Genomic DNA, 24,912 nt, shown 5'->3' with positions numbered 1-24,912 from the left:
GTTGCAGCCATCTGCTACAAGATGCTTCTACAGGTGAAAATAGGGGAAATAAGCACCAGGAAAACCTCATAATGTCAAGGAGTAAAAACACAGCAGTAGACACAGTGTGGGGCTGATTAACAGAGCTGCCTGACAACCCGGGGGCTCCCGGGCCCTTCTGACAGCCTTTGTTTTTGGCTTGTACTTCTTTTTTAGTCTCTTGTTTATTCTTTCCCTGTGTCTCCTTTCCCCAGTTTGTGGGCCCCGAGAAAAAAGATAACCACACGTGTTAATGATAAATTTAGCTTTGCTGGGAAGATGCCCTGAAGATTCGTTTTTATCTCACGAGAAATCTCAGACTGTTCTTCTATCTAACCAAAGGTGCCTTCTGACTCAAAAATTCTGTAATTCTGGGGTAGATATTACGATTCTAATAATGATATGCCCAAGTGTTTACAGCGTCTTGGAAGTTGCTATAAATGCCATAAAATATAGACTCCAAAAAATTAAAAATCTGTACCAATTACATGTAAAGTCAGTTTATGCTTATTGATTCTAAAGACCTTTCCACTTGCTATGGGGCGGTTTCGTCATCTAGGGGAACCGCACGTTTTACAATCAGATATAGATTCACAATGGTAAACGTTCAAAGATATTAGCAGTACTTTATTGAATATATTAATGGACAACTGGGTTAATAAGTTAAAAGGAAACAGCAGCATTTTCCTTGATAACTGTTCATCTTTAAGTATTTATCAACATAAAAGGCACCACTCCGTTTTCCAATTCTGTCAACCTGAGTTAGAGTTAAAATATGTAATATTTCTTCATATTCAATCGTAAGACTCCCCCCCCTCTCAAAACAGCCAATCAAATGCAGTCATCTGTTTGCACATTGCATGTGTCGGGGTGCACACTGAGCCTTTTGCTTTCTCCCTCCTAAAACACTGAGAATAAAAGGCACGAGAAACAAATACTGAGTTTTGTTTCAAAAGCCCAAAACTCTCTATCAGAATTCCTTTATCTTCTTAGGGAGAAGTAAAGGGAAGAGGTATTTTTGTTTTGTTTTGTTGGTTTTTTTGTTGGGTGTGTTTTTGTTTGTTTTTCTTTTTGTTTTGTTTTGGGTTTTTTTTGTTTTCAGTTGTGTGGTCTGCAGATTGTCACTGGTGTGGTACAGCCTTTTCCTGAAGATGATTATGTGGCACAGTCCACGGTCCGCCCTGACTTCATCAGTTCTCGCTTCAGCTGTTCAAAGCACACAAACATAATGACGTTCCAGGATCCGAGTCTCAAGAAGGAAGGTACAAATCTAGAAAAGTGCATGTCGTCATTGTCTGTTAGAATTCTTAAAGTTATTATTGCACCGACAGCTTATGTTTCCCGTTGCACCACTCTTCTCAAATAAAGGCACTTAGAACCTATTCTTATGCCTGTGATAATGTCTCATCTGGCTGTCTAATACTGCTTCAAAAACAAAATCCGGTGGCACCTGGGGGACTCAATGGTTGTCGGCTCAGGGCCTGACCCCGGGGTCCCCGGATCGAGTCCCACGTCAGGCTCCCTGCATGGAGCCTGCTTCTCCCTCTGCCTGTGTCTCTGCCTCTTTCTGTGTGTCTCTCATGAATAAATAAATAAAATCTTAAAAAAAAAACCCAGATGATCACATCTACCCAAATACATAAACAGCCTGCTTTTCCAACAAACCAAAGCACATGTCCCTTTTGAAGGGGCATTTCCCAATACCTTTTTTGAGGAGCGGGGGAATTTTCGCTTTCTTTTGCTCTGCTTTCTGAATGAGAGGTAGGAGACCATTGAAAGAAGAAGAGGAGAAAGTGGACCAAATGGTTAATGGTTAATAACTGAGATGCCCATTCTAAATTAATTTTATAATGTATTTCATTTGTGTTAATGTCTCATTAGTGCTGATTATGATGAATTGAGAACCTTGTATATAATATGTATGGTGCATTTATGCTTATTTTGTAAAGTTTGAGGCATTGCCTTACGATTTTAAAGGGTTATAGAGGTTGCTATGTTATCCTAGTGTAATCCTTATACAGTATATATGTAAATTAATTCATTCTGCATTTTCTTAGGAAGGTAGTATCCAATAAATGACTGCTTAATGGAAAATGTGGTCTACTACACAATACTACAATATTCATGAAAGAGAATAAATAAATAAAATCTTTAAAAAAAGTATACATGAATAAATAAAATCTTTAAAAAAAAGGATACATGCACCCCTATGTTTATAGCAGCATTATTTACAATAGTCAAAATATGGAAGCAGCGCAAGTGTCCACTGATTGATGAAGATACACACACACACATTCACACACACACACACACAAGAATGTATTATTCAGCCATAAAAAAAAATGAAACCTTGCCAGTTGCAATGATGCAGATAGAGCTAGAGAGTATTATGCTAAATGAAGTAAGTCAAAGAAGACAAATACCATATGATTTGACTCATATGTGGAATTTAAGAAACAAACAAGCAAAGAATAATAAGAGAGAAACAGACAAATCAAGAAACAGACTTTTAACTACAGAGAAAAAACTGATGGTTACCAGAGGGGAGGGGAGTGGAGGGATGGGAGAAATGGGCGATGGGGATTAAGGAGGGCACTTGTGATGAGCACTGGGTGATATACGGAAGTGTGGAATCACTGTAGTGCACACCTGAAACTAATATAACACTAAAATCAACTAACTGGAATTAAAATAAAAACTTTAAAAAATTTTAATAGTGAAAAATCACATCTTGTTTTCTTGTAGCCCTCTATTATGCTTTCCCTTCCTTTTAGAGTTCCCTAGCCCTGAGAAGGCAAAGTGCTGTCCACATTCCCAATAGGTTGGGACCAAGCGAAAGGTCACTGAATTTAAGTGAGTCTCTGATCAAGGTTGAGAAAATTTTAATATTACAGTTTCTAATTTTCTGGCCCAGTGGAATTGGTGAATTGGAGACGGTTATGGCAAGAAAAAATAGACACTAAGTATACAGCACAGACTAAGGCTGGTCAACTACTCAGACAAGGCACACAGATACCCCAAAGATGGCATCATAGAGAGAGAAGACCATATCCTACCCTTTGAAAAAAGCCAATGGTCCTTCCTTGGTGAGCATTGTCATTGCACAGTTGGGCACACTTGTGTACTGTTCTGGTACAGAATTAACAAATCTGGTTTTTACCACATCCACCGGAGAGGAGAGAACGGTTGTGCAAAATCCAGCAACAAGAGCTGATAGGAAGTGGCAGGGTAGGTCGTCTAAAACGGATCAATGAAACAGGTTAGCATCAGACTTTTGGAAGAAGCTTCTAGCTTTTATTTATCTATTAGATCTTTGTAAACGTGATGATATCGGGAGACCAGTGTGGATGTCTTCTAAGCAAATAAAATATGGGGCACCCGGGTGGCTCAGCGGTTTGGTGCCTGCCTTCGGCTCAGGGCGTCATCCCGGGGTCCCGGGATCCAGTCCCACATCGCGCTCCCTGCAGGGAGCCTGCTTCTCCCTCTGCCTCTGTCTCTGCCTCTCTCTCTGTGTCTCTCATGGATAAATAAATAAAATCTTTAAAAATAAATAAATGAATGAATAAATTAATTAATTACAATAAGGAAGGTTCTACTTACTGTTACCAAAAAAGATGACAAACAGTACGTGGCACAGTGGATTATGTTGTTTTTTTTTAAATGAAGATGTTTATTTATTTATTTATTTTAAAGATTTATTTTTATTTATTTATGATAGAGAGAGAGAGAGAGAGGCAGAGACACAGGCAGAGGGAGAAGCAGGCTCCATGCCGGGAGCCTGACGCAGGACTCGATCCTGGGACTCCAGGATCACGCTCTGGGCCAAAGGCAGGCACGAAACCGCTGAGCCACCCAGGGATCCCCTGGATTATGTTTTAAGAAAATAATCTGTCAGTCTTCTCTGTGCCCTTTGGGAATGGCATAATGCCTGATACACAGGCATCACAAATACTTTTTTATGGAATTAAAGTCATTGTCCAAGGAGCATTTCAATGTCTCGAGAACCTGTTAGAATATCTCAGGGACCTAACCAATGGTACTACTTTTTGGATGAAAACACTGATGAGCTCCTTACACAACCAGCCCATTTGGATACAGTGTGGGATGAACTCATCCCCTGAGTCACGCTATATAAAGAATAACATGCTCATGAAAGTCGCATATATTAGTATTAAATGAGAATTATGCTGATGTAAGAATTACAGTTAAACTTTTTGTCGCAAAAAAAAATTTTTGTTGCAGCAAAACTCCTAACACTTAATGTTGTGGGTTTTTTTTTTTTTTCTTCAAAGATGTATCTAGCACTCAAAATCACTTAATCTTTTAATCTTTTAACTGTTACAATTCAGGGATTCAGTACAATGTGGCCAGAGAAGCTCCAAGATGAAATTGTAAACGTGCAGACCAACGGGTTTTCTATATATGATAATAGGACGTTACCTGCTAGTAGATGGTTTTTCACAAGGGCCTCCTTCATTAGGTCATACGTGACTAGCTCCGTACAATTGATGATGACATTTCTCATCAGGTTGGGAGTAGTCCCTAGAAAAAAAGAAAATGTTTAATAGCTCCATTATGTGATAAGGTGCTCACAGGATGTACGTGTTTTAATAATGATAAACTTCACCTTGAAGTCCGTTACCTTTCCAAAGGCCCGTCAGGCCCTCCGTGGTGGCTATGATTCTGTAGGCATTGTAAGTGCCGGTGTACCGAGGTTTGCGGCCATGCAGATGGCTCTGTGCTTGAAGTCTCACCTTCACGACCTCAGTGGGTTGCCCTATGAACACTGCTGCTCCTCCCGTCATTACACCAGCGGAGATCCTGCTTCCTAAACTAGCTGCTGCTACCCAGAGAGAAAAGATTTTTACCAAGCAAAAGTGAAAAAAATATATCTATAACAAGACCCAGGATACAATTCTACGCCTTTTTAATTTTGGTGGTTCTATTTTTGTATGTTTATATTTCTATTTCTCTAATGCTCGAGCATGTGATGATCATGTACTAGGTATGCACGAAATCACTTTAGGGCTAGAAACTTCAAAGTTGATTAGAATGCTTTAAACAGTAAAAACTTGCAAGGACAAAGAAAACACAATGCCTATTTAAACAGTGCTTAGTTCTTTCCTATGTTTAGCTCTTTTTTTCAGTATTTTCCAATTGGGACGAGGGACTCGTGTTCGTCAATGATGCTTAGCCTTCCTCTCATCGATGGTAATGTTAATTATCAGACTTAGGGGCTTTAGGAGAATCCCAAGTGGACAAACTGCCTTCGTATGGGATGTCAAGCGGTATGAGGCTGCAACAGGTTACAAAAGGAAGAAAAATTCAAAAAAAGAGTGAAGAAAGTGGTTTTCGATTTGAAAATTTGAAAAATGAGCTTAGGGTACTCAAGACAGATAATACTTAATAAACTATAAATAGTCTTGGAGCCTCCCTCCCCCATGCTCATTCCTATCATTAAAGTAGGGATCAAGAACATCTACTCATCAAGGACTTTCTCAGTCTGTCTGTTTCCTAATCTGTAAAATAGAGATAATATCTATCTCATAGAGTCATTGTGTGAGTTAATATCAATAAAGCACTTAACTTACTGTCCTGCATCTGGCAAGTACAGAAATCCTTTTCCTAACCTTTTCTCATCATGCTTGTCCAGGAGCTGAGCATACACCAGATCATCATCTTTTACTTGGCAAGGTCATGCTGACCACGCCCTTCACTCTGGGCCCACATTTATGATCTTACTCCGATGCACTCCTCCTGGCCCCAGTCCCCTTCTCATTTCCCCCATCCAGCCCCTTGAGAGAGAGGCCATGCTTCCTGTCTTCACCTCTGATGCCCATTTCCTCCTCCATCCTCCACAATCCAGCTTCATCTCGGCTATCGCCCCTTGGATGTTCTTGCGGAGGAGACCCCTGGGCTCCTACTGTCAGGCACTTCAGTCACATTTCAGTCCTTTCCACCCTGGGTCTCTCTGCTCTGTTGGGACCATCTCTGGATGGTTCCTCCTGTAGCTCTCTGCAGTCGGCCCAGACATTTCCTCCAAGCTCATGTGTTGCCTGGACATTACTTGTTGACACATGTTCAAGTGAATTTCTTACCTTCCCCCCAAGCCGGTGTCCATATTCCCTCCCCCCACGACTGGTACCTTTAGAACCTCAGAGGCCATCTTCCCTTTCAGCCTCTCCCTTACACCTGCCAGTTGCCTAGCAAGTTCAGTCAGGTGCCCTTCCTACATCTGATTTCTCTTCTCCTCCTCTACTGCCATTGCCCTAGCCTACCCTGATCGTTTTGCACTTTCTAACTTACCTCCCTCTTGCCCTTTTTCTACGTATCCTCTAGATACTGCTGCCAAAGCAATCTTTCAAATATATGAAATGGTTCGTGCCACTTTCCTGCTTAACATTTTTCAATGACTTCCCATCACTGTAAGGACAAAATCTACACTTCTAAGCATTGTCTGCAAGGGACCTTGTGCTCTGGCTCCTTCCTGCCTGAAAGACCCGGAGTCTTTGTACGTGACCTTCACTCTGCTTGGAAGTGCTTCCCTCACTAGTCCACCTTATTACGCCTCCTGGTCCTTCAAGGTTCAAGTCAGACACCAACTGCCCCCAAGACTAGATAAAACAGTCCTCTTTCATGTCCCAACATCCTGTAATTCTAACAGAGCATGAGTCATAGTCCATGGTGATCTATTAACCCATTCGCAGCCCATAGCTCTTGCCAGGACAGACACCCCCGATCTATGCGTCTAACAGAGTCTCTGGCACATGGCAGCTCAAAAAAGCTGATGAAATGCACGGAATAGGCATAACGTAGAATATTGCCAAAATATGTCCTATTGATTTAGTACCTAAAGTGCCCGCTCAACAACTGGTTAGAACAATCAGTTGTGAGGAAAACGACCAGAATGGGCAGCTGTACATCCTTTGGGAGTCTTCTCATGCTACATCTACAAATAGGACAATTTGATCGGTATTGAGCGGTATTGATCTCAAAACACCTAGACTTTACTTTGAAACTATTTGTGTAGAGTAAAAACTCAAGGTAATGTTTGTATAACTAATACTTATAACTTGCCCCATGAAGTCATGTTATCCTAAAGCTACTTAAAAAAATAATAATAAGGGCAGACTGCCACAGACAGCACCTCATTTGGATGTGTCTGGAGCCTGGAAGGTTGGCTCCCTACATTCTCCTACAAATGGGCCTCAGGAGCTTGTCCGCAGCTTCTAACAGGGGGTGCAGCTACTCGTATACCCTCGGCCAGAGAATGGTCCTCCTCTCTCGGGGAAGGCCGCCGCCCCTGACAGAGCGTGCAGCTTTGGGATGGACACACACGGAGCGGTGCGGGAGGAAGGGGACGCCCATCTAGGCGGCCACATCAGTCAGAGCAACCCTGGCAACCAATGGGGTGACCCATGTCGCAGCCAGATCACCTTCACATCCACCCTAAGGTCACTTCAAGCAGAAATGATGGAATATGCCCAGGCAGTCACTTAACATACTCGTTTTGTCATCGCCTGTCTTCTCTCTGGATTGTCTGCTCTTTGCTGGGTGGGTGGTCTTGATGTTACTTGACTTTTCTCATCGTTTCCCTACCTGCCTCTGGGGCTAACACTTCGTATCTCACAAAGTGACTGAACGACGCACGGAAGCGCACGCACACTGCGGGGCCCAGGCCACGGCTCTGGTTAGGAGACCGAGGTTAGCTGCCAGACTGCCTGGGTTTGAGCTGGTGCTCTGCCCCTTTCCAACTGTGTGACCTTGGGCAAGTCCTAAAAAATTAAAAAAAAAAAAAAAAAAGCTGTGCCTCAGTTTCCCCATTTGTTAAAAGATACAGATAATGGTATCTTTCCAGGGGTGATGGATCTGAAGCTCTTAGAATAGCGTCCAGGACATAGGAGGCCCACTAAACGGACAGGAATTCTGGGTACACCGCGCTCCCAAGAACTACTAGCTTTCTTTTCTTGGATTTGTGACACGCTCTGTGGATGCTCCTGGGAGACTGTGCTGCTCGGGGAGCTCGGGGTCAAACACAGTTTTGCAGCCCCCCCACCCCCGTCTTCTCCAGGTGTCCAAACTGGGCCTCAAACTTTCCACGACTCCCAGGGCGATCGCTGCACGTACAGATCTGCCCCCAGAAGTGGATTTCGCGCGCTTCCTTCCCACGTGGGAGCAGTGGGTGCCGAGCTGGGGTGGGCAGCCCTCTGGCCAGTACGCTCTGAAGGCCACGGCCCGGCCTGCGCCCCAAGGCCTCGCTCACCTCCCTGGCCCGGGCTGAGCCACTCCCGGACGCTGTCGTACAGGCCGATCCGGAGGGACGCGAAGCCCACCTGCCTCTGGAGGCCCGCGGGCAGCCCGCTGTACAGCTTCTGCAGCCCCTCGGTTCTTGCCAGGGTGGCCACCGTGCCCAGGACGCCGCGGTACCTGGGGGCCCTGGGGGGCTGGCCCTGGCCTTCCCCTTGGATCTGGAGAGGAGAGGCGCGGGTCAGAGGCCTGGGGATGGCGCCAAGGGCGCGGGGGGTGGGGGGGGGTGGGGGGGGTGGGGGGGGTGCAGGCCGGGTGCTGCCCCCAGGAAGCCCCAGGCCAGGGCTTCTGCCCCCTGGGCTCCTCCTTCCAGGCCCGGCCGGGCCACGTCTCCTCCAGGTGCCCCTGCACCCGTGGGGCCCTGCTGCCGCCTCTGGGCCTCCAGGCCCCCAGGCGGCGGGGCCAGGCCGCCCCCCAGGCCACGGGAGGACCCTGCGCCCGCCAGAGAAGCCCTGTGGACGCCGTCCGTGGGCGCCCTGCTCTGCTCGCACTAAGTGGCGGTGGGCGCCGGCCTCCCGGCTCATCCCCCCGCTCCGAGGCACCGGCTCCCCACGCGTGTCCCGGAGGCACCAGCTTCCCCCCCCCGCCGCGTCCCGGAGGCTCCCCCCCCCGTGTTCCGGAGGTCCCCCCCACGCGTCCCAGAGGCTCCCCACGCGTGTCCCGGCGGCTCCCACGGGTGTCCCGGAGGCTTCCTCCTGGGTGTCCCAGAGGCTCCCATGGGTGTCCCGGAGCCCCCCCGCGTGTCCCGGAGCCGCCCCTGCGTCCCGGAGCCCCCCCGCGTGTCCCGGAGCCCCCCCCGCGTCCCGGAGCCCCCCCCGCGTCCCGGAGCCCCCCCGCGTGCCCCGGAGCCTCCCACGCGTGTCCCGGAGGCTCCACCCCGCGTGTCCCGGAGCCCCCAGGCGTGTCCCGGAGGCTCCCCCGCGTGTCCTGGAGGCTCCCCCCCCCCGTGTCCCGGAGCCTCCCGCGTCCAGGCGCTGCGGGCCCTACCCTGGGGCGCCCCCGCCGAGCGCGGAGCCAAGCCCGGGCCGCCGTGGCCGCGCTACCTGCAGCCGCACTTTGGCGGTGTCGAGCGGGAAGGTGAGCAGGTCCGCCAGGCAGGCCGCCCCCGCCGCCGCGGCGATCCGGACGCTCAGGGTCGGGGGCGCGTCGGAGCCCGGGGCCCGCAGCATCTCCGCCCGCCGCGCGACGCCCGAGCACCCGAGCACCCGAGCACCCGAGCACCCGAGCACCCGAGCACCCGGACGGGACCGCGCTGCGGCCGCGCTTAAGAGGCGGCGGCTCGGGGGCGGCCCCGCGGGAGGGGCCCTGGGGGCGCTGGAGGGGGAGGGGAGGCAGCCGGGGGGGGGGCCCTGGCCGGGGTGGGGGTGGGGGTCGCCCTGGCGCGGGGCCGTCCCCCCGCACCCCGCGGCGCGGGGAGCTGCTCCCCGCGGACCTGCCCTGGCCGCGCGCCCCGGGCCGCACGGGGAGCCCCCGCCCCCCGACCGCGGCGACCTTGGCCGGGTGCAAGGTCCCTCCCGGTGCGGCCCGTCCCGTCGGGTGCCCGCCCGCCCTCTGGTGTCCGGGGCTGACGGCGGCGGCGGGAGGCCCGGGCGGAGCCCCAGCGCCCAGAGCAGGAGGAGCTGCCGCCGGTGCACAGGGTGGTGGAGGCGGAGGCCGGTGACCAAGCCTGGCTTCCAGGGGCGGCCTGGGGCGGCCGTGCTGACCCCCCCCCCCCCCCCGCGCCGTCGTCACTCCCCTGCCTGCCTCCTCCTCCGGAGAAGGTGGGCTCGGGACACCCAGGTGTGAAACCTGCGCCGCCTTGGGTGGGGGGTGGGGATGAATGCCGCCTGCTGCGGGAGGGGGGCCTCGTTTCCCCTTTGGGTTCAAGATCAGGGAGCAGGGGATACAAAACTGTTTGACAATAGTCCCCGAAGGCCCGGGGAGAACGGGGAGGTGTCTGTGCAACCCCGCAAGAGGCCACCGGCGGGCGCCCAGGCCACAAGGGCCACAGACCAAGGGCCCTGGGTAAGCAGGAGAAGGAGGGGACAGCAGGTTCCCTCCCCTGCAAACACCTGCTGAATTAAGGAGCACTTGAGCCGGGAGTGGCCCCACACGAAGGCAGAGATTGGGGACAGTGGGGCGAGTGTATGGGGGTGCGCTCCATGGGCCTGCCCGGGAAACTGGGTGCCGGGAAAGGACAGAGACTGGGTAACAAGTTGGTGAGGGATGCAACTCGGAGCCAAATGAGGCCACTGGACAGGCTGAGCCTGAAGGTCCCACCAGGATGTGGGTTCAGTCTGTTACCACTGCACACATGCACAGTCCACCCCCTCCCAGGGCTGTAAATGTGACCCAGACGTGTCGCGGTTAAAGGATGGACAGCACAACCTTGGTGGACACGGAGCGTTCTCAGGGACAGCACGAAGTCTGAGAACCAGGGTAGTAGGCTCAGGGGGCAGAGGTGACTCCGCGGCCCCAAGGCCAGATCAGCTTTCAGAGCCGGAAATTCTTTGAGGAAAAGGGGATCGTAAGTGGGAGCCACCACTCCCCAGTAGCTGGTAGGGTACCAGCTACCCTTTCAGATGGGATGAAAGAGGGTAGCGGGAACCAGGGGGCCAGGACGTAGGGGACCCAGGTCATGGTCTGCAAGGAACGGCCTGGTCAGAGGTGAACCCAGGGGCATGTGCTGTCCCCGAGCAGCAGCAATGGACACTGCCTTAAGGAAGCGTGGGGTCTTGACTCACACGAAGCTTAGAGGAAATGGCGAGAGAGGGCAGGGATAGGGGAAAGCCTGTAGGGTCTGGCTCCAGCGCTCTCCGTCCTCCCAGGGAGCACGCTGTGTGGGGGCGTTAGGTTGCACCAATGACTAAGCAGAGATTGAGAACGTCCGGCATAGTGCGACCCAACGTCGAAGATGGGGCCACCTGTGGTCCCCAAGCACAACCCGGCCCTAATCAGACTCGGTGGCCGTGCTCCATCCGTGCTGGTGTCCATCGCGACAGCCTTGTCCCCTCCCCCTGCACCTGGGCAGCCTTGAGCAGGCGTTGGCCGGCAGAGCAAGGCCACACAACGCTCTGTGGCTTCCCGGGCCACACCGCAACTGTCCTTCCCCGTCCGGTCTCGGTCACTCGGGCCTCATGGGCCACCAGGTAGGTGCAGCCCCTCCGAGGCTGCCGACCCAAGAGGCCCCACGGAAGGCGCCAGACCCGATTCTGCAGACAAGCCCCCCTGCCCTCTCTGGCCGCGTGGGTCGCTCGGAAGAGTCGTGCAGCCAGGAGCACTGCCCGCACTTCTGACCCGCGAAACAGCGAGATTCAAGGCAACGGCGGCTGCTTTAAGTGGGAACAGCTCCTGCACTTTTTTTTGAGAACTCTGGGGTGCATGCACGCTCTGCACCCTTTCTTCCAAGACCAGCTCCCTGAGGAAGAGTTGGGGGCAGCGAGTGGGTACAGACTTTCTAGATGGGGGCCGCACACTTCGGATTTGGACTGTGACAGCAGGTTCCTGGAGGAGGCGCCAGGTGAGCTGAAGTCCTTTTGCTTCTCGGAAGCGCACGTTTCCATGTTTCCAAGGCGGGACGTGAACAGCTGGAGCAGTGGGTGAAACGAAAGCCACTAGAAGGGAAGAATGGACGAGGAAAGGATCCATTAGAAACAGGAAAGATTGGGGTGCCCGGGGGCTCGGGGGTTGGGCGTCTGCCTTGGCTCAGGCCGTGACCCCGGGGTCCCGGGATCGAGTCCCGCGTCGGACTCCCTGCAGGGAGCCTGCTTCTCCCTCTGCCTGTGTCTTGGCCTCTCTCTCTCTCTCTCTGTGGCTCTCATGGATAAATAAAATCTTAAAAAAAATAAAAAAGAAATAGGAGAGACTCCCATAGGTGAGAACAGGTAGAGAGAGGGGGCCCGTGGCGGGATGAAGAGGCTGACTTATCTGAGACCACAAGGAAGGATGACAGCCGAGCCCTTGGGGTATCAGCAGACGTGGCCAGGGAGTGACCCCTGCAAGACACAGCGTCGGATTAGTTCGACGGCGACTGGGTACCCGAGACGTCCAGGCGTGAGGCCAATCCTGAGGGTCAAAGAAGCAGCAGACGTGAACAGCCTCCCGTGCGGAGACCCCCTCCCCCCAGAGGAGGGTCACGGGAGCTCAAGATGCTGAAAGCGGTTCTGGATTCCAAGAAGCCGACGACCTCAGCCCTTCTGGGAGGCCCGAGGAAGTAGGAGAAAGGTTGTGCCAGGTTGGCGGGAGCAGTAGGGTAGAGGGTGGCGGCCCCAGAGGGTCGACCGCTCTTCTGGCCCAGGGAAGCCAAGGTAAAGGAGAGGTCATAGGAGCAGGGGTAACAGACCTTCCATGACGTAGGTAAGGAGTGGCCACAGGTCCGCCTGCACTAAAGTCCTGTTTCCTCTTTGAAAATGTAGCACGACATTTACAGCTGTACTTGCCCAAACCGTGGTCAGGGGTCACTGAACCAGATGTCTCCATCTTAAAGGAAAAAGGATAATGTCGTGCATTTGAATAGTGTCCTACCCTTTCCCCTAATGCTCTCCTTCATCCCCAGCAGGAAATACCGCCCCGTGTAGTTGTGTAGGTGACCCTGCAAATGACAGAGAAGACCATTTATAGAAGGAGAAAGACGAATGTTAAAAATAGAGGGCGTATGTTCAATACCATTAATAAAGTAATGTGCGGTTTTCACCTAATTAATACCTCGTCTCCACCAAAATTATAACATTTACATACACATTTTAATATTATAAACTTAATTTACAAATATACATAAATAATGACTTTTATTTTTTTATTTTGAATTTTTAAAAGATTTTATTTATTTATTCATGAGAGACACAGAGTGAGGTGCAGAGACACAGGCAGAGGGAGAAGCAGGCTCCCTGCAGGGAGCCCGATGTAGGACTCGAACCCGGGACTCAGGGGTCACGCCCTGGGCTGAAGGCAGATGCTCAACCGCTGAGCCACCTGGGTGCCCTAATGACAGTTTTAATGGCAGCCTGAGCTGTGCTCGCTTTGCACGGAGTCTGCCGGGTGACGTGCAAGGGGCCGGTGGCGGAGGGTGCCCGATGTCCTCCACAGCCCAGTGCCTGGGGTGCTGGCCCGGGGAGCGACATGAGGTCAAATACCTGGGGCACATGCACCGGGTAGCGGGTGCAAATCCGACCGTGTGAGTGGCATCCCCAGCACTTCGCTCTCCTGCACCCGACCCCTGGGATCCCGAACGGGATGGATTTTAAAGGGTCTGAATTGCACAGATCAGAAAGTACAGCTTCCCCCGCGTCAGTGCTCGTGCCCCCTGGATCAGCTCCTGCTGGCTCTCCGGGCAGCGGCCCTCGGCCAGAGTCCACGTGCGGCCCCCCTCTTGGCGTCCAGCCCCCTCAGGGGCCTCCTGGGTGGCTCCCTGTCCGCTAGCTCTCCTGGTCAGCATCACCTGGTGTGCCAGGAGGGGGTTGGCAATGGGGCATCTAGTCATTGGGTGGAGCCGCTCCACCTCTGCCTGTCTCACCATTCTACTTGTTCACGCAACGCATGCGATGCTACATGCACTTATTGAGCACCCACTGCATGCACCGTGCATGTGCCTGAGGGGACGGACACATTGGCACATGATCACCATATCATACGCCCAGTGCAGTGTTAGAGGTGCACCCACGTGCTTGGAGAGTAGAAGAGGGCATCTGACCCCCACTGCGGGCATCTGGGAGGCTTCCCGAAGAGGCTGCAGACGGGCTCCAAGTCTTGAAGAGTGAGTGGAAATTACCCGGGCAGGACGCGTAGACAGCAAGGTCAGGCCAGGCAGATGAGACAGCACAGCAACGCACGGAGCCAAGGAACAGCATCGTAGGGTCGGATAAATACAAGCTTATTGGTCTTTCTGGACCATTAAAAGGCAAGCTGGGGCAAAGCAAGGGACGGCCCGAGCCCGGGGAGGCAGGGCACACCTGGAGCTTTTGATCCCCTCACCTCCTAATTAACGGGGAGGTTTTAAACATGCAAGTGACAAAGTTAGTTTTATGTTTCAGACAGATTTATGTGGCTTTGGGGTGAAAGCCTTGAGGACTGTGAGGAAGACTCTGCTCCACGCCCCTCCCCTACCTCCTGGGGGTTTGCTGCTGATTGCTGGACGTAGAAGCACCATCCTGATCTCCGCCTTCACCTTTACGTGATGTTCTGCTTGCATGTGTGTGCGTGTGTGTGTGTCTGGGTCTGCGTCCAAATTTCCCCTTGTTATAAGGATACCACCCCCGCTGGATAAGGTTCCCCCCAAGGACCTCATCTATTTTTTCATCTAATAAAAATTGTACATATTTAAGGCATACGACATGATAATTCATATATGGGCACACCTCAGAGATGCTTTGGGTTGGGTCTGGAGCACTGCAATAAAGCGAATGTCCCAATGAAGCCAGTCAAATTAATTTCTTTAATTTTCCAGTGCGTATATAAAAGTTAACATTCACACTGTAGTCTATGAAGTCTGTGATAGTATTAGGTCTAAAATATTCATGTGCACGCCTTAATTTAAAAATATTTTATTTATTTATTTATTTATCTATCTATCTATCTATTTATTTTAAAAGATTTTATTTATTTATTCATGAGAGACACAGAGAGAGAGAGAGGCAGAGACGCAGGCCGAGGGAGAAGCAGGCTCCATGCAGGGAGCCCCATGTGGGACTCGATCCCAGGTCTCCAGGATCACACCCTGAGCAGAAGGCAGGCACTAAACCACTCAGCCGCCCAGGGATCCCCAATTTTAAAATATTTTATTGCTAAAACATGTTAAGCATCTGAGCGCTCAGCAAGCTGTAGTCAGTGATCACCGATCACCATCACAAATACAATAATAATCAAAAAGCTTGAAATATTGCAAGAATTACCAGAAACGTGATGCAGAGATTTGCAAAGTGAGCAAATGCCACTGGGAAACTGGTGACGCGGAGTTGCCACAAACCTTCAATTTGTAAAAAATGCAGTATCTGTGAAGCAGTAAAAGACAGCCCAGTGACACGGGCTACGCCTGTACATATACAGAGTGAAATACTACACCCGAGCTAATACCATATACATCTCTTCACATAGTTCCCATTTTTTTCTTGTCGTGGGGAGAGCACCTGACATCTACTATTGGCAAATTCCCAGTATTTATTTATTTATTTATTTATTTATTTATTTATTTATTTAATTTATTTATTCATGAGAAACAGAGAGAGAGAGAGAGTCAGAGACCCAGGCAGAGGGAGGAGCAGGCTCCATGCAAGGAGTCTGACATGGGACTCAATCCTGGGACCCCAGGATCACGCCCTGGGCCAAAGGCAGCACTAAACTGCTGAGCTACCCAGGCTGCCCAAATTTCCAGTATTTAATACAATATCATCAGCTGTGTCACATTGGATGTCTAGATTGTTCCTCCTGCAGAACTACGGCTTTGTACCCTTTGACCAACATGTCCCCATTTCCCCCACCTCCTTGCCCCTGGTGACCACTGTTCTAACCTCAGCTCCTGCCCATTTGACTTTTTATATGTCCTCCTCTAAGGGAGCTCCTGCAGTTTTTCCTTTCCGGGTGTGGCTTATCCCACGGAGGATCACGTCCTCCAGGTTCATCTCTGTTGCTTAATGACCCCACCTTCATTTAACTAATTACATCTGCAGCAGCCCTATTCCCAAATAAAATCATACTCTGAGGTGCTGGGAGTTGCATCTTTAACATCGGAGTTTGGTGGGGAGAGGGACAAAATTCAACCGGTAGCAGGTGTCAGTGACAAGCTGCAGAGACCTTGTTTGGCAAATCTGAGTCTTAGAAGTCACCCTTGGGTTAAAGAGGGATAAATAGAAAAACAAAGAGGACATGTGATGGCAAAGAAAGCTTCTCTCTTCAGGAGCCAGAAGAAAGTGTAAGACAAATATTGTAGCCTATTAAAAAAGATGTAGAGAAGACATGAATTTGGGAGAAAAAAAGTAAAAAGGAGGAGAAAGCCCAAAGAGAAATCATGCTGAGATGCAGATTGAAAGGATAAGAGGCAGACAAGTGGAGAAGAAAAGGGACCCACAGGAGATAAGAAAGGAAGGCAGAGAAATCAAAATTTCAATAGTCAGATGGAAATCTGATCTGGTGGAAGGAATACACAGTTTCCATGGGGCTACTTAATTGTTCCAAATATTATTTTAGGGATTTTTTTTCTTCCCTGTATTTTCCCCTTGGCCTTCATCCCATTCAAGTAGGTTGCTGACTTTACACTTCATGCTCTAGGAGGCAGATCTAAGGTAGGATGGAATGGACAGGTTGCCCTGAAAATTTCTCCCCAGCTTTTGTCTTCAAGAACCCAAGTCCCAGAAAGGGAGAGGGTGTTTGTTAGAGGCAGAATGGCCTCCAAGAACCGTGGGACCAGAGTGGACTGGCCTCCCTCCTTCATACCTACTCCCCACCAAACCCCAGGAGAGAAAAGCAGCTCCAGAGCAGTGCGCTCTGCTGCAGGTGTGGGGGACGAAGGCCACAGAGACGGGCTGCTTGTCTTCTCCCACCCTTGACCCTGTAAGATCCACAGCATGACCCCAGGCTGCAGAAGGCCCCGAATAATCCAGAATAAATCTCCCAGCCCTTCAGGAAGGAACGGGAATCAGAAATGAAGTTGCATCCGTGAATCCGCCAATGACTTACGGGCACTCCCTGACAGCATGTAATCAGTGATTAGAGAACAAACCAAGGGCAAACTGAACCTCAAATTTCTACATAGCTTCCTGAACGTAGAGAACATTGGGCAGGAAAATAAAGGTGATTAGAGATACAATAAACAGAACAAGAGAATATGATTTAATTATAAGATATGCAAGGCTTGGAAATATCCAGATACTCTGGTAAGAACTACTTGAACAAGTAGGCCAGCTCCTGGAGAGATGGACCAAAATGAAGAGCCCAAGAGGAAAGGCAGAGGAGGCTCCCTGCAGCCTGGGCCTCCCTGGGCGGGCGCAGCAGCAGCAGCAGCAGCAGCAGCAGCAGCAGCCATGGGAGGGCTCCGGGCGGTGTGGCCTTCCTGGCCCCCTACCTGCTCTGGCATCCCGCCCCCTATGCTGCAGGACCTGGGGGTGGGGGTGAGGTGCTTGTTCCCTGCCTGCACTACCTGCGGGCAGGTAAGTGAGCCATCCCTGGGCTCAGCTCCCGCGATGCACGGTGCCCAGTGCAGAGGTCCTGGGCCTCGTGAGGGACCCCCCAGCCAACTCCGCTCAAGGAGGAGCCCACAGATTTGGCGCCTTACCTGTCCACAGCTCTCAAACGCGGCAACCTCGACCTGTACAGAGACAAGTAAGAGAATCAGCGGAAGAAGAACATAAATCGAGTCATCGTGGACCAAGAAATACCGCACTGGGGGGAGAGAAACCCCTGCCGGAGAAGTCGGGACATGAAAAATAAAGCCATATAGTGCTAGAGACATAGATTTCAGCAGGACTTCCAAAGCTCAACAAGTGGGATGTGCCTGCTTCTGGAGCACCAGCCATCCAGCACTGGAGCCATCCAACAAACCATCCCTTCGATGATAGCTGCCTGGTGTTCTTGAAGTCACATTTGGGAAACAGAATGAAAACTTTCTGATAGGAATGTGAAAAAATGCCCACGCGTTAGGGAGCATTTTGCATTTCAGTAGCATTCATCAACCTTTCACTTTGGGTGGCTTATCCATCACATCCTGTTTCAAGATTTTGTATCTTTATGCTTGAGTTATTAAATGACTGCCTGCTTGGATTACTACCTTTACTTGTGGCTTTTTTTTTTAATTAGCATATTGTTTGGTTTGTTGTGCAGATTTATCCCCAAACCGCCAGCCATCCGTATATTCATCATACAGACTTTATTTTCTTACAGTAAAATAATTTTACTTTAATTATTTAATGAAATAATTCGCTGTGCAATTCCCTATATTTCTTTTAGAAGATCCGGTTACCTATCAGAGCCTAAATTCATACAAGCTCTACTTTCATCCATCTCTTTTCTATCGTGGGATGATTTTCATTAACATGGCTTCCGTAATCTCCTGGGCAGAGGTTGTTACTCTGGTACACAGGACGAAGATAGTTTCCCACATGGATGAGCCTAGCCATAGTTTTATTTCAGATATGATCCTATATTGTAATCCACCCTCGTTTATTACCTGTTTCTTGGAAACTGGGTGTTCTATTTACTGTTTGAGATAATAATATTTTTTTTCTAGTAATATGGACTTTATCTTGAGATGAGCATTGATTGTGTTTTATATTAATTATATATTTGTATATATATTTTAAGATATTTTATATATTGTATATATATTTATATATATATATTATTTTATATTAATTATGTAATCAATTTTCTCATTTTCACAGTTTACTAGTGTAGGTTTCATAAGGTAAATTAACCAGGCATTATACGTGGACATATATATAAATTATGCAAGTATAATATATAATATATATATCCATTTACCAGCTCTAAATGTAGTTTGTCTTATTTAAAGTCCATAATCTTGAATAAATGGGAAACCATATAAAAAATGATCATTAATAGGTTGCAACAGTTTGCTGTTATCTAAATAGGTGGAGGACAAGCGTAAATATTTTGCATTCAAAAGACAGAAAACATTGTAAAATATCCAGAAAAGGATAATTCAAACCATATAAAAGTGCTTACTTAGACGAATCAGTTGACATTCATAGTACAGGGGTAATTGGGGGTGCATAATCAAGGTTTAAGAAGGAAGTCTGGGCCACCTGGGAGGCTCTGTCAGTTAAGTGTCCGACTCTTGGACTCTTGATTCAGCGCAGGTCATGATCTCAGGGTTGTGAGATGGAGCCAGCGTCAGGCTTAAGATTCTCTCTCCCTCACCCGTTTGTCCCTCTCTCCTTCTTCTCTTAAAAAAAAATTACAGTATGTGTTTCAAATGAACTCATTTCTGTAGATAAATAACTTGACTGGGACTAGTAGGCGCTAACTAATAACTGGCGGTGACTATTTCAGAGATTCTTGGCTCTGATCCTCTTCAGTGGATTGGATTCTCTTGGTTTCTAAGTTGTTTTAGGATCCAGATCTGTTGCTCATAGACTTTGTCATATATGCTCTTAATTTTAATCGACTGAAAGATTTAGTTCTTTAAGCTGCAACCAAAATTTTCAACTAATATAAATCATACTTTTTCATAATTTAGGAGCTGCCGGCCTGGAAAGGAATACTTAGAGCTGCTATTCTGTAGAAATTTACTAACTATACAGTGTCCTATTAACACGGCTTATAATGAAAAGAAAGAGAAAACCCTAGGCTCAGGAAGGTAAGAGGAATCCTTCTTTTCTAGCACATTTTCTTAAACTCCAAATGTCTGAGTTCCACTTGTCCTTCCTCAGAAGAATTCTCTGCCCTGTAAATTATATGTTCTGTTTTACAAGAGTTAAATATTGTGATTTTTAGAATTTAAGCTTGCCTTCTCTGGTGAAAACTCATGAAAAAAAAAATCAAGCGATGCATTTGCCACCTGAAGCATCGTCACTGACCACGAGTAGAGTGGCTCAGAGGAGCTGAAAATGTGTGGGAGAAGACACTTGGGATATTTACCTCTTCTGGGCCTGCAGATACGCCTTACCTTTCACCTGGAAGGTACTACTGGGATGGGAATTTAGGATAACGCCTTCCCTGGCCTGCCCTGTCCCTCTCCTGGCTGAGGCCCCACTGGATCTTGCTCATTGTCTGGGGCTGGATCCTAAAACTACATAAATAAATATGATGCCTTGGAGTCACCTGCTGTTTTTATTCCCTTGTGTGATTTGAAAATGTATCTGGCCCATCCATCTTTTTAAACATTTATGGTTAGACTATAAATTCAATTAGTACAGGACTTTGTCATTTCTATTTCATATTTCCTTCAGCATAGCGTTTTATCTAAGCAGGGCTCAATGTGCATTTCATTTATTAAACACTTTTCTTTTTTTCTTTTTTTATTTTTCTTTTATTTTTTTTAAACAAATACATTTCAACATTTGTACATTTCAAGAACTATCCTGGGCCCTGTGCAGCAGCATACTAGAGATAATGGACAAATAAAGGCAATGATGATATGATAATACCACAGGGGACAAGAAGTGCTGTGAAGAAAAATGAGCCAGAATAAGAGGACACAGAATTGGGGACTGCTGTTTATGATACAGGGTGTGATCGGCTCAGGGCATGATCCCGGGTCCCGGATCGAGGTCTGCATGGGGCTCAAGAGAGGCATTATTAATAAGGTAGCATTTGAACAGACCAGAATGAAAATTACTATATGAGAGAAGTGTGTTCTATGCAGAGGGGGCAAGAAGTGCAAAGGCCCTGTGGTAAGAATTTGATGACGTGTTCAAGCAATAGCAAAGAGAGATCAATGTGCCTGGAGCAGAGGGGACAAGGTGGATGTTGGAGACAGTTACTAATGAGTTAGAGCAGCTGTCAGGACTGGATCCTTTGGGCCATGATGACAACTCTGGAATTATTAGTGCGATGGGAAGCCACTGAACATTTGAGAATACAAGTGATGTAGTTTACATTTTATCTTGTTTTTTAAAGATTGTATTTATTTATTCATGGGAGACACAGAGAGAGAGGCAGAGACACAGGCAGAGGGAGAAGCAGGCTCCACGCAGGGAGCCCGACGTGGGACTCGATCCCAGGACCCCAGAGTCACGCCCTGAGCTGAAGATAGATGCCCAACCGCTGAGCCCCCCAAGTGTCCCGTAGCTTACATTTTATTTTATTTTATTTTATTTTAGTTTAGTTTAGTTTAGTTTAGTTTATAGTTTATAGTTTATTTATTTATTTATTTATTTATTTATTTATTTATTTATTTAGTAGCTTAACATTTTAAAAAGAATAACTGTATGGGAACAATAATTATAGCACAAAGACCAGTCAGGAGGCTTTTGCAAAATGCAGGTAAGTTGTGATCGTGGCCTGGACTAGGGTAGCAGGGGCAGGGGTGGTGAGACTCGGGCACGTCTGATAGGACTCTGTGATGTATTTGATGTGGCGCGTGGGCGTGAGAGAGGACTCAGTAATGAACCCAAGAGATTATGGCCTGAGCTGTTGGAAGAATGGGGGTCACGTGGAAGGAGCAGATCTGAGGGATGAGTGATGAACTCAGCTTCGGGCTTGTCGAGTTTCATCGATTAGGGATCCGAGTTATTTCAATCAAGCAGCTGCGTAGGTGGTTCTGGGCTCAGGGTGAGTCATCAGCATGGAGATGGTATTGAAAACACAGGACTTAGGGGCACCAGGGGGCCTCAGCTGGTAAGTGGCTGCCTTCGGCCCGGGTCATGATCCTAAGGTCCTGGGATGGAGCCTCACTGCCCCTGCTCATGCTCCCTCTCTGGGACCACGTGGAGTGGGTGCACACGGGGAAGAGAAGAGGACCCAAACCCGAGTCCTGGGGCACATCGGCATGTGGGCATCTAGAGGAGAGGACCCAGCCAAGGGGACTGAGCAGGAGAGGCCAGCGAGGCAGGAGAGCACAGTGGCTCCGTTGCCGACTGCAGGAAATGTTTCAAGGAGTTTGAAATGGTTGTGCATAAAGGCCTGAGTTAGTCCCTGTGATTTGGGGGTGACCACAGGTATACACCTGACCCAAGGAAAGTGGTTGGGAGAAGGAACAACAGGTACCCGGGTCTGTGACCGAGCTCCCTGGGTGCCTTGCATCCCTGCAGGCGGCCTGCCTGTGAGGGCCCCTCTCCTGGGGCGTAGGGGGACCCAGGGGGGCCTGAAGGGTGCAGAGTGAAGGGCCCTCTGAGCGGCCAGCCCCGCGTCCGCCCCCAGGCCATGCCTAAGGGGCATGGCCAGCGTCCCTGCAGGGCCGTGACCTCCACCCGCGAGGCCCCGGTTGCAGCCGGAGGGTCTGAGCCAGAAGGGCCCGACTCCGAAGCTTGGCCTCACTTAGTCGCCTACTACACGGGACGGGCAACACGCCTTACCTTTGCCTTTTGTCACGTGGGACTGATAAACACCCACCTCGCCAGGTGGTTGCAAGGTCAGGAATGACTCGCATGTCAGGCTACGGCCTACACTGCGCGGAGGCCCTAACTATTGTCGCCACAGGTGGAGGCGGGCAAGCGGCTGCTGGCGAAGACCCTCCTGTGCAACTACGCAGGGAAGGAAGGACAGTGAGGCTGCGTAGACAGCCAGGTGGGAGCAGGTGGCGGGCCTGAGCCATGCAGACAGCTGGGAGGGGTGGGCCGCGGGCCTGGGCCACGGAGGGGGCTGAGGGAGTGGGCGGCAGGCCTGGGCTGTGCAGACAGGAGGGAGCGGGCCACAGGCCTGGGCTGCAGAGGGGGCTGCAGGAGCAGGCCGTGGGCCTGGGCCAGGCAGACAGGAGGGAGCAGGCCGCGGGCCTGGGCCGCGGAGGGGGCTGCGAGAGCACCGTGCACCCTGCCTGTCTTCCCAGGACCCTGCAGAAGGCTCCCCTCCAGGGCTGTGACCGCCTCTGGCCGCGGGGAGCCACCACTGGCCCGACCGAGAGCAGGAGGCCCCCGAGGACCCCGCGGCCCCCGCAGCTGTCCACCTGTTTCTGAATATCATCGGGGAGGATGGCGAGCGGGAGGCCGTGATACCCATGCTACCAATGGTGCAGCAACAGGGTCGAGGTTTGAAGATCCTTCTGGAGGGGCACCTGGCTGGCTCAGTTGGTTGGGTGTCCGATTCTGGATGTCAGCTCCGGATGTGATCTTGGTGTCCTGGAATCAGGCCAGCATCAGGGTGGGGTGGGGTGCAGGGTCTGCTTGGGGGTCTCTCCCCCTGCCCACTTGAATACTAAATAAATAAATAAATAAATAAATAAATAAATAAATAAATAAATAAATAAAATCAATCTAAAAAAAAAATCCTTTTGGGATGTCTACTCGAGCTTCCTGGTTTTCGTGTCCCTGCTCCGTGAGCATGCCTGATGTTCTGCTCAGCTTCTTAACCTCTTGGTCCTGGGCTTCTTAGCAGTGAGCAGCACACAACATAGACTTTACTTGTCTTTGCTAATATTGTCTCCAGAATTTGGGGTCCTCATGTCCTTGTTGCTGTGTCATGCCTGCACCCCCATTTTGTCTCTCCAGCCTCAGGAGACTACTGAGTGCTTTATTCAGCACCTTTCCTCTTTGCCACCTCATTTTGCTTGGCCTCTCGGCCTCTTGATCCTCCACTGATAAGTGACGGACAGATTCCTTAAGGGGGAAAACAGAGCAGTGGTGGGATTTTCCTTCCTTTTTTTTCTTTTAAGATTTGAGAGAGAAAGAGAGAGCATGAGCAGTAGGTCCCTGCAGTCCTAGCTGCCTCCATTGCTGTCTTCATTCATTTGTTTTTGTTTTGTTTTTTGGTTTTTGGTATTTCACCCAGCTTCTCCACTTGTTCTTGCAATAGAGTTGGTCTGACCCAAGCTAGCCCATCTTACCAAGAAGCAGGTGTCCTCAATGACGTTCTTGAAGCAGAGTACAGAAGGGTGGGCAGCTGCTTTACCTTTCGGGTGTTAGAAAGTCATTATTAAATTACAAAAATGAAAATAGACTGATATCTTTGAACCTAAAATAGTTTATCTGAATTCAAACAAATGATTTCTACTGGAAACCCCGAAGGACATCAACTGATCCGAATCAATAAAGCATGTCCTTTTACATGCATTCGTTGAATTTTTTGTTTGAATATATGAAGCGTCCTAAATCAAAATCCATATGAAAGCAATTTGACCATACTATATTCTGCGGTCATAACTTGATGTCATTTGTACAAATGGGGCAATTTTTGCTGCCAGTTAAAAACAAACAGGGATTTTTTTTTTACTGTAAATAGTAAAAAGCAGCAGAGAGGTTTAAATTTCCATTATAGGGGCGCCTGGGGGGCTCAGTGGTGGACCATCTGCCTTGGGCTCAGGGCGTGACCCCGGGGTCCTGGGTTCGAGTCCCACATCGGGCTTCTATCACCCCCCCACCCCGTATCTCACTAGCAGTGGCCTTGTGCACATGCTATGGTGCCCCCAACTCATACGTACAAGCTCCATTAACAACCCCCCCAACAGGCAGCTCATAGGCGCTCTTCTGCTCCACGACGCCCACGACTAGGATCCCTGGACCTGCTCCCAGGAGGATGGGCCGAAGGCCTGCAGGGCGCCGTCCGGGGCTCAGGGCTGTGTGGGCCGGGAATGAGGGGCCTCGGCCTGGACTGTGGGCCAGACGCTGAGCGTACGCTGCAGCCCCACTGGCCGGTGTCCGTGCTCCTCCTGGGGCGCTAGTGGGGGGCTGCGCAGCCTGAGAGGGCGGGCCAGGCAGGCCCCACAAAGCGTGAGGCCCAGGCCAGGTCACCAGGTGCTCACGTCTGAGGCCGGTACTGGACGCAAATGGCTCTCTGAGTCATGGCATTTCAGGCAGCATTACACTCAATAACGTATTTGTTTAAAAGAGTTTATTTACTTATTCCTGAGAGACACAGAGAGAGAGGCAGAGACCCAGGCAGAGGGAGAAGCAGGCTCCACTCGGGGAGCCTGACGCGGGACTCGATCCCGGGACCCCGGGGTTACACCCTGGGCTGAAGGCAGGTGCTCCACAGCCAAGCCACCCCGGGGGGCCCCAATAATACGTA

General features: G+C 49.8%; 1 protein-coding gene and 2 long non-coding RNA genes across 6 annotated transcripts; 1 reads left to right on the top strand and 2 right to left on the bottom strand.

Moving 5' to 3' along the window:
* Positions 1-618: 618 nt before the first annotated feature.
* Positions 619-9,563, bottom strand: UCP1 (uncoupling protein 1). Of its 3 annotated transcripts, XM_072788286.1 has the most exons (7): positions 9,369-9,563; positions 8,282-8,486; positions 4,661-4,861; positions 4,459-4,560; positions 3,075-3,255; positions 1,723-1,768; positions 619-1,288 (listed from the first exon to the last, which is right to left on the bottom strand). In XM_072788286.1, exons 1-7 carry the CDS (start codon positions 9,492-9,494, stop codon positions 1,229-1,231), a joined length of 921 nt encoding a protein of 306 aa, XP_072644387.1. In that variant the 5' UTR covers positions 9,495-9,563; the 3' UTR covers positions 619-1,228. The 3 variants fall into 3 exon arrangements, with proteins under 3 accessions (XP_072644387.1, XP_072644386.1, XP_072644385.1); XM_072788285.1 differs by lacking the exon at positions 1,723-1,768 and having other exon boundaries at positions 4,661-4,858; XM_072788284.1 differs by lacking the exon at positions 1,723-1,768 and having other exon boundaries at positions 9,369-9,531.
* Positions 9,207-23,095, top strand: LOC140611623 (uncharacterized). The gene is made up of 5 exons (XR_012012720.1): positions 9,207-9,402; positions 19,490-19,609; positions 19,747-19,932; positions 22,393-22,479; positions 22,739-23,095. It is a non-coding gene; the product is annotated as an uncharacterized lncRNA (long non-coding RNA).
* LOC140612026 (uncharacterized) lies at positions 11,635-17,704 on the bottom strand. Of its 2 annotated transcripts, none has more exons than XR_012013353.1 (3): positions 17,567-17,704; positions 12,647-12,783; positions 11,635-12,369 (listed from the first exon to the last, which is right to left on the bottom strand). It is a non-coding gene; the product is annotated as an uncharacterized lncRNA (long non-coding RNA). The 2 variants fall into 2 exon arrangements; XR_012013354.1 differs by lacking the exon at positions 17,567-17,704 and adding an exon at positions 15,192-15,436.
* Positions 23,096-24,912: the final 1,817 nt, after the last annotated feature.

Source organism: Canis lupus, chromosome 20 (assembly GCF_048164855.1).
Source record: "Canis lupus baileyi chromosome 20, mCanLup2.hap1, whole genome shotgun sequence".
NCBI lineage: Eukaryota > Metazoa > Chordata > Mammalia > Carnivora > Canidae > Canis > Canis lupus.
The sequence above is the reverse complement of the archived record's forward strand: the minus strand, read 5'-3'. Positions and strand labels throughout refer to the sequence as shown.

Bases quoted from the DNA above. Each gene is read 5' to 3' on its own strand.
- UCP1 (XM_072788284.1), bottom strand. From the start codon at position 9,494: ATGCTGCGGGCCCCGGGCTCCGACGCGCCCCCGACCCTGAGCGTCCGG. The intron at 4,862-8,281 runs GTGAGCGAGGCC...CTCTCTGGGTAG, and splicing joins GCTCAGCCCGGGCCAGGGAG to CAGCAGCTAGTTTAGGAAGC. The intron at 1,289-3,074 runs GTAGGATATGGT...GCACTTTTCTAG, and splicing joins CCATTGGCTTTTTTCAAAGG to ATTTGTACCTTCCTTCTTGA.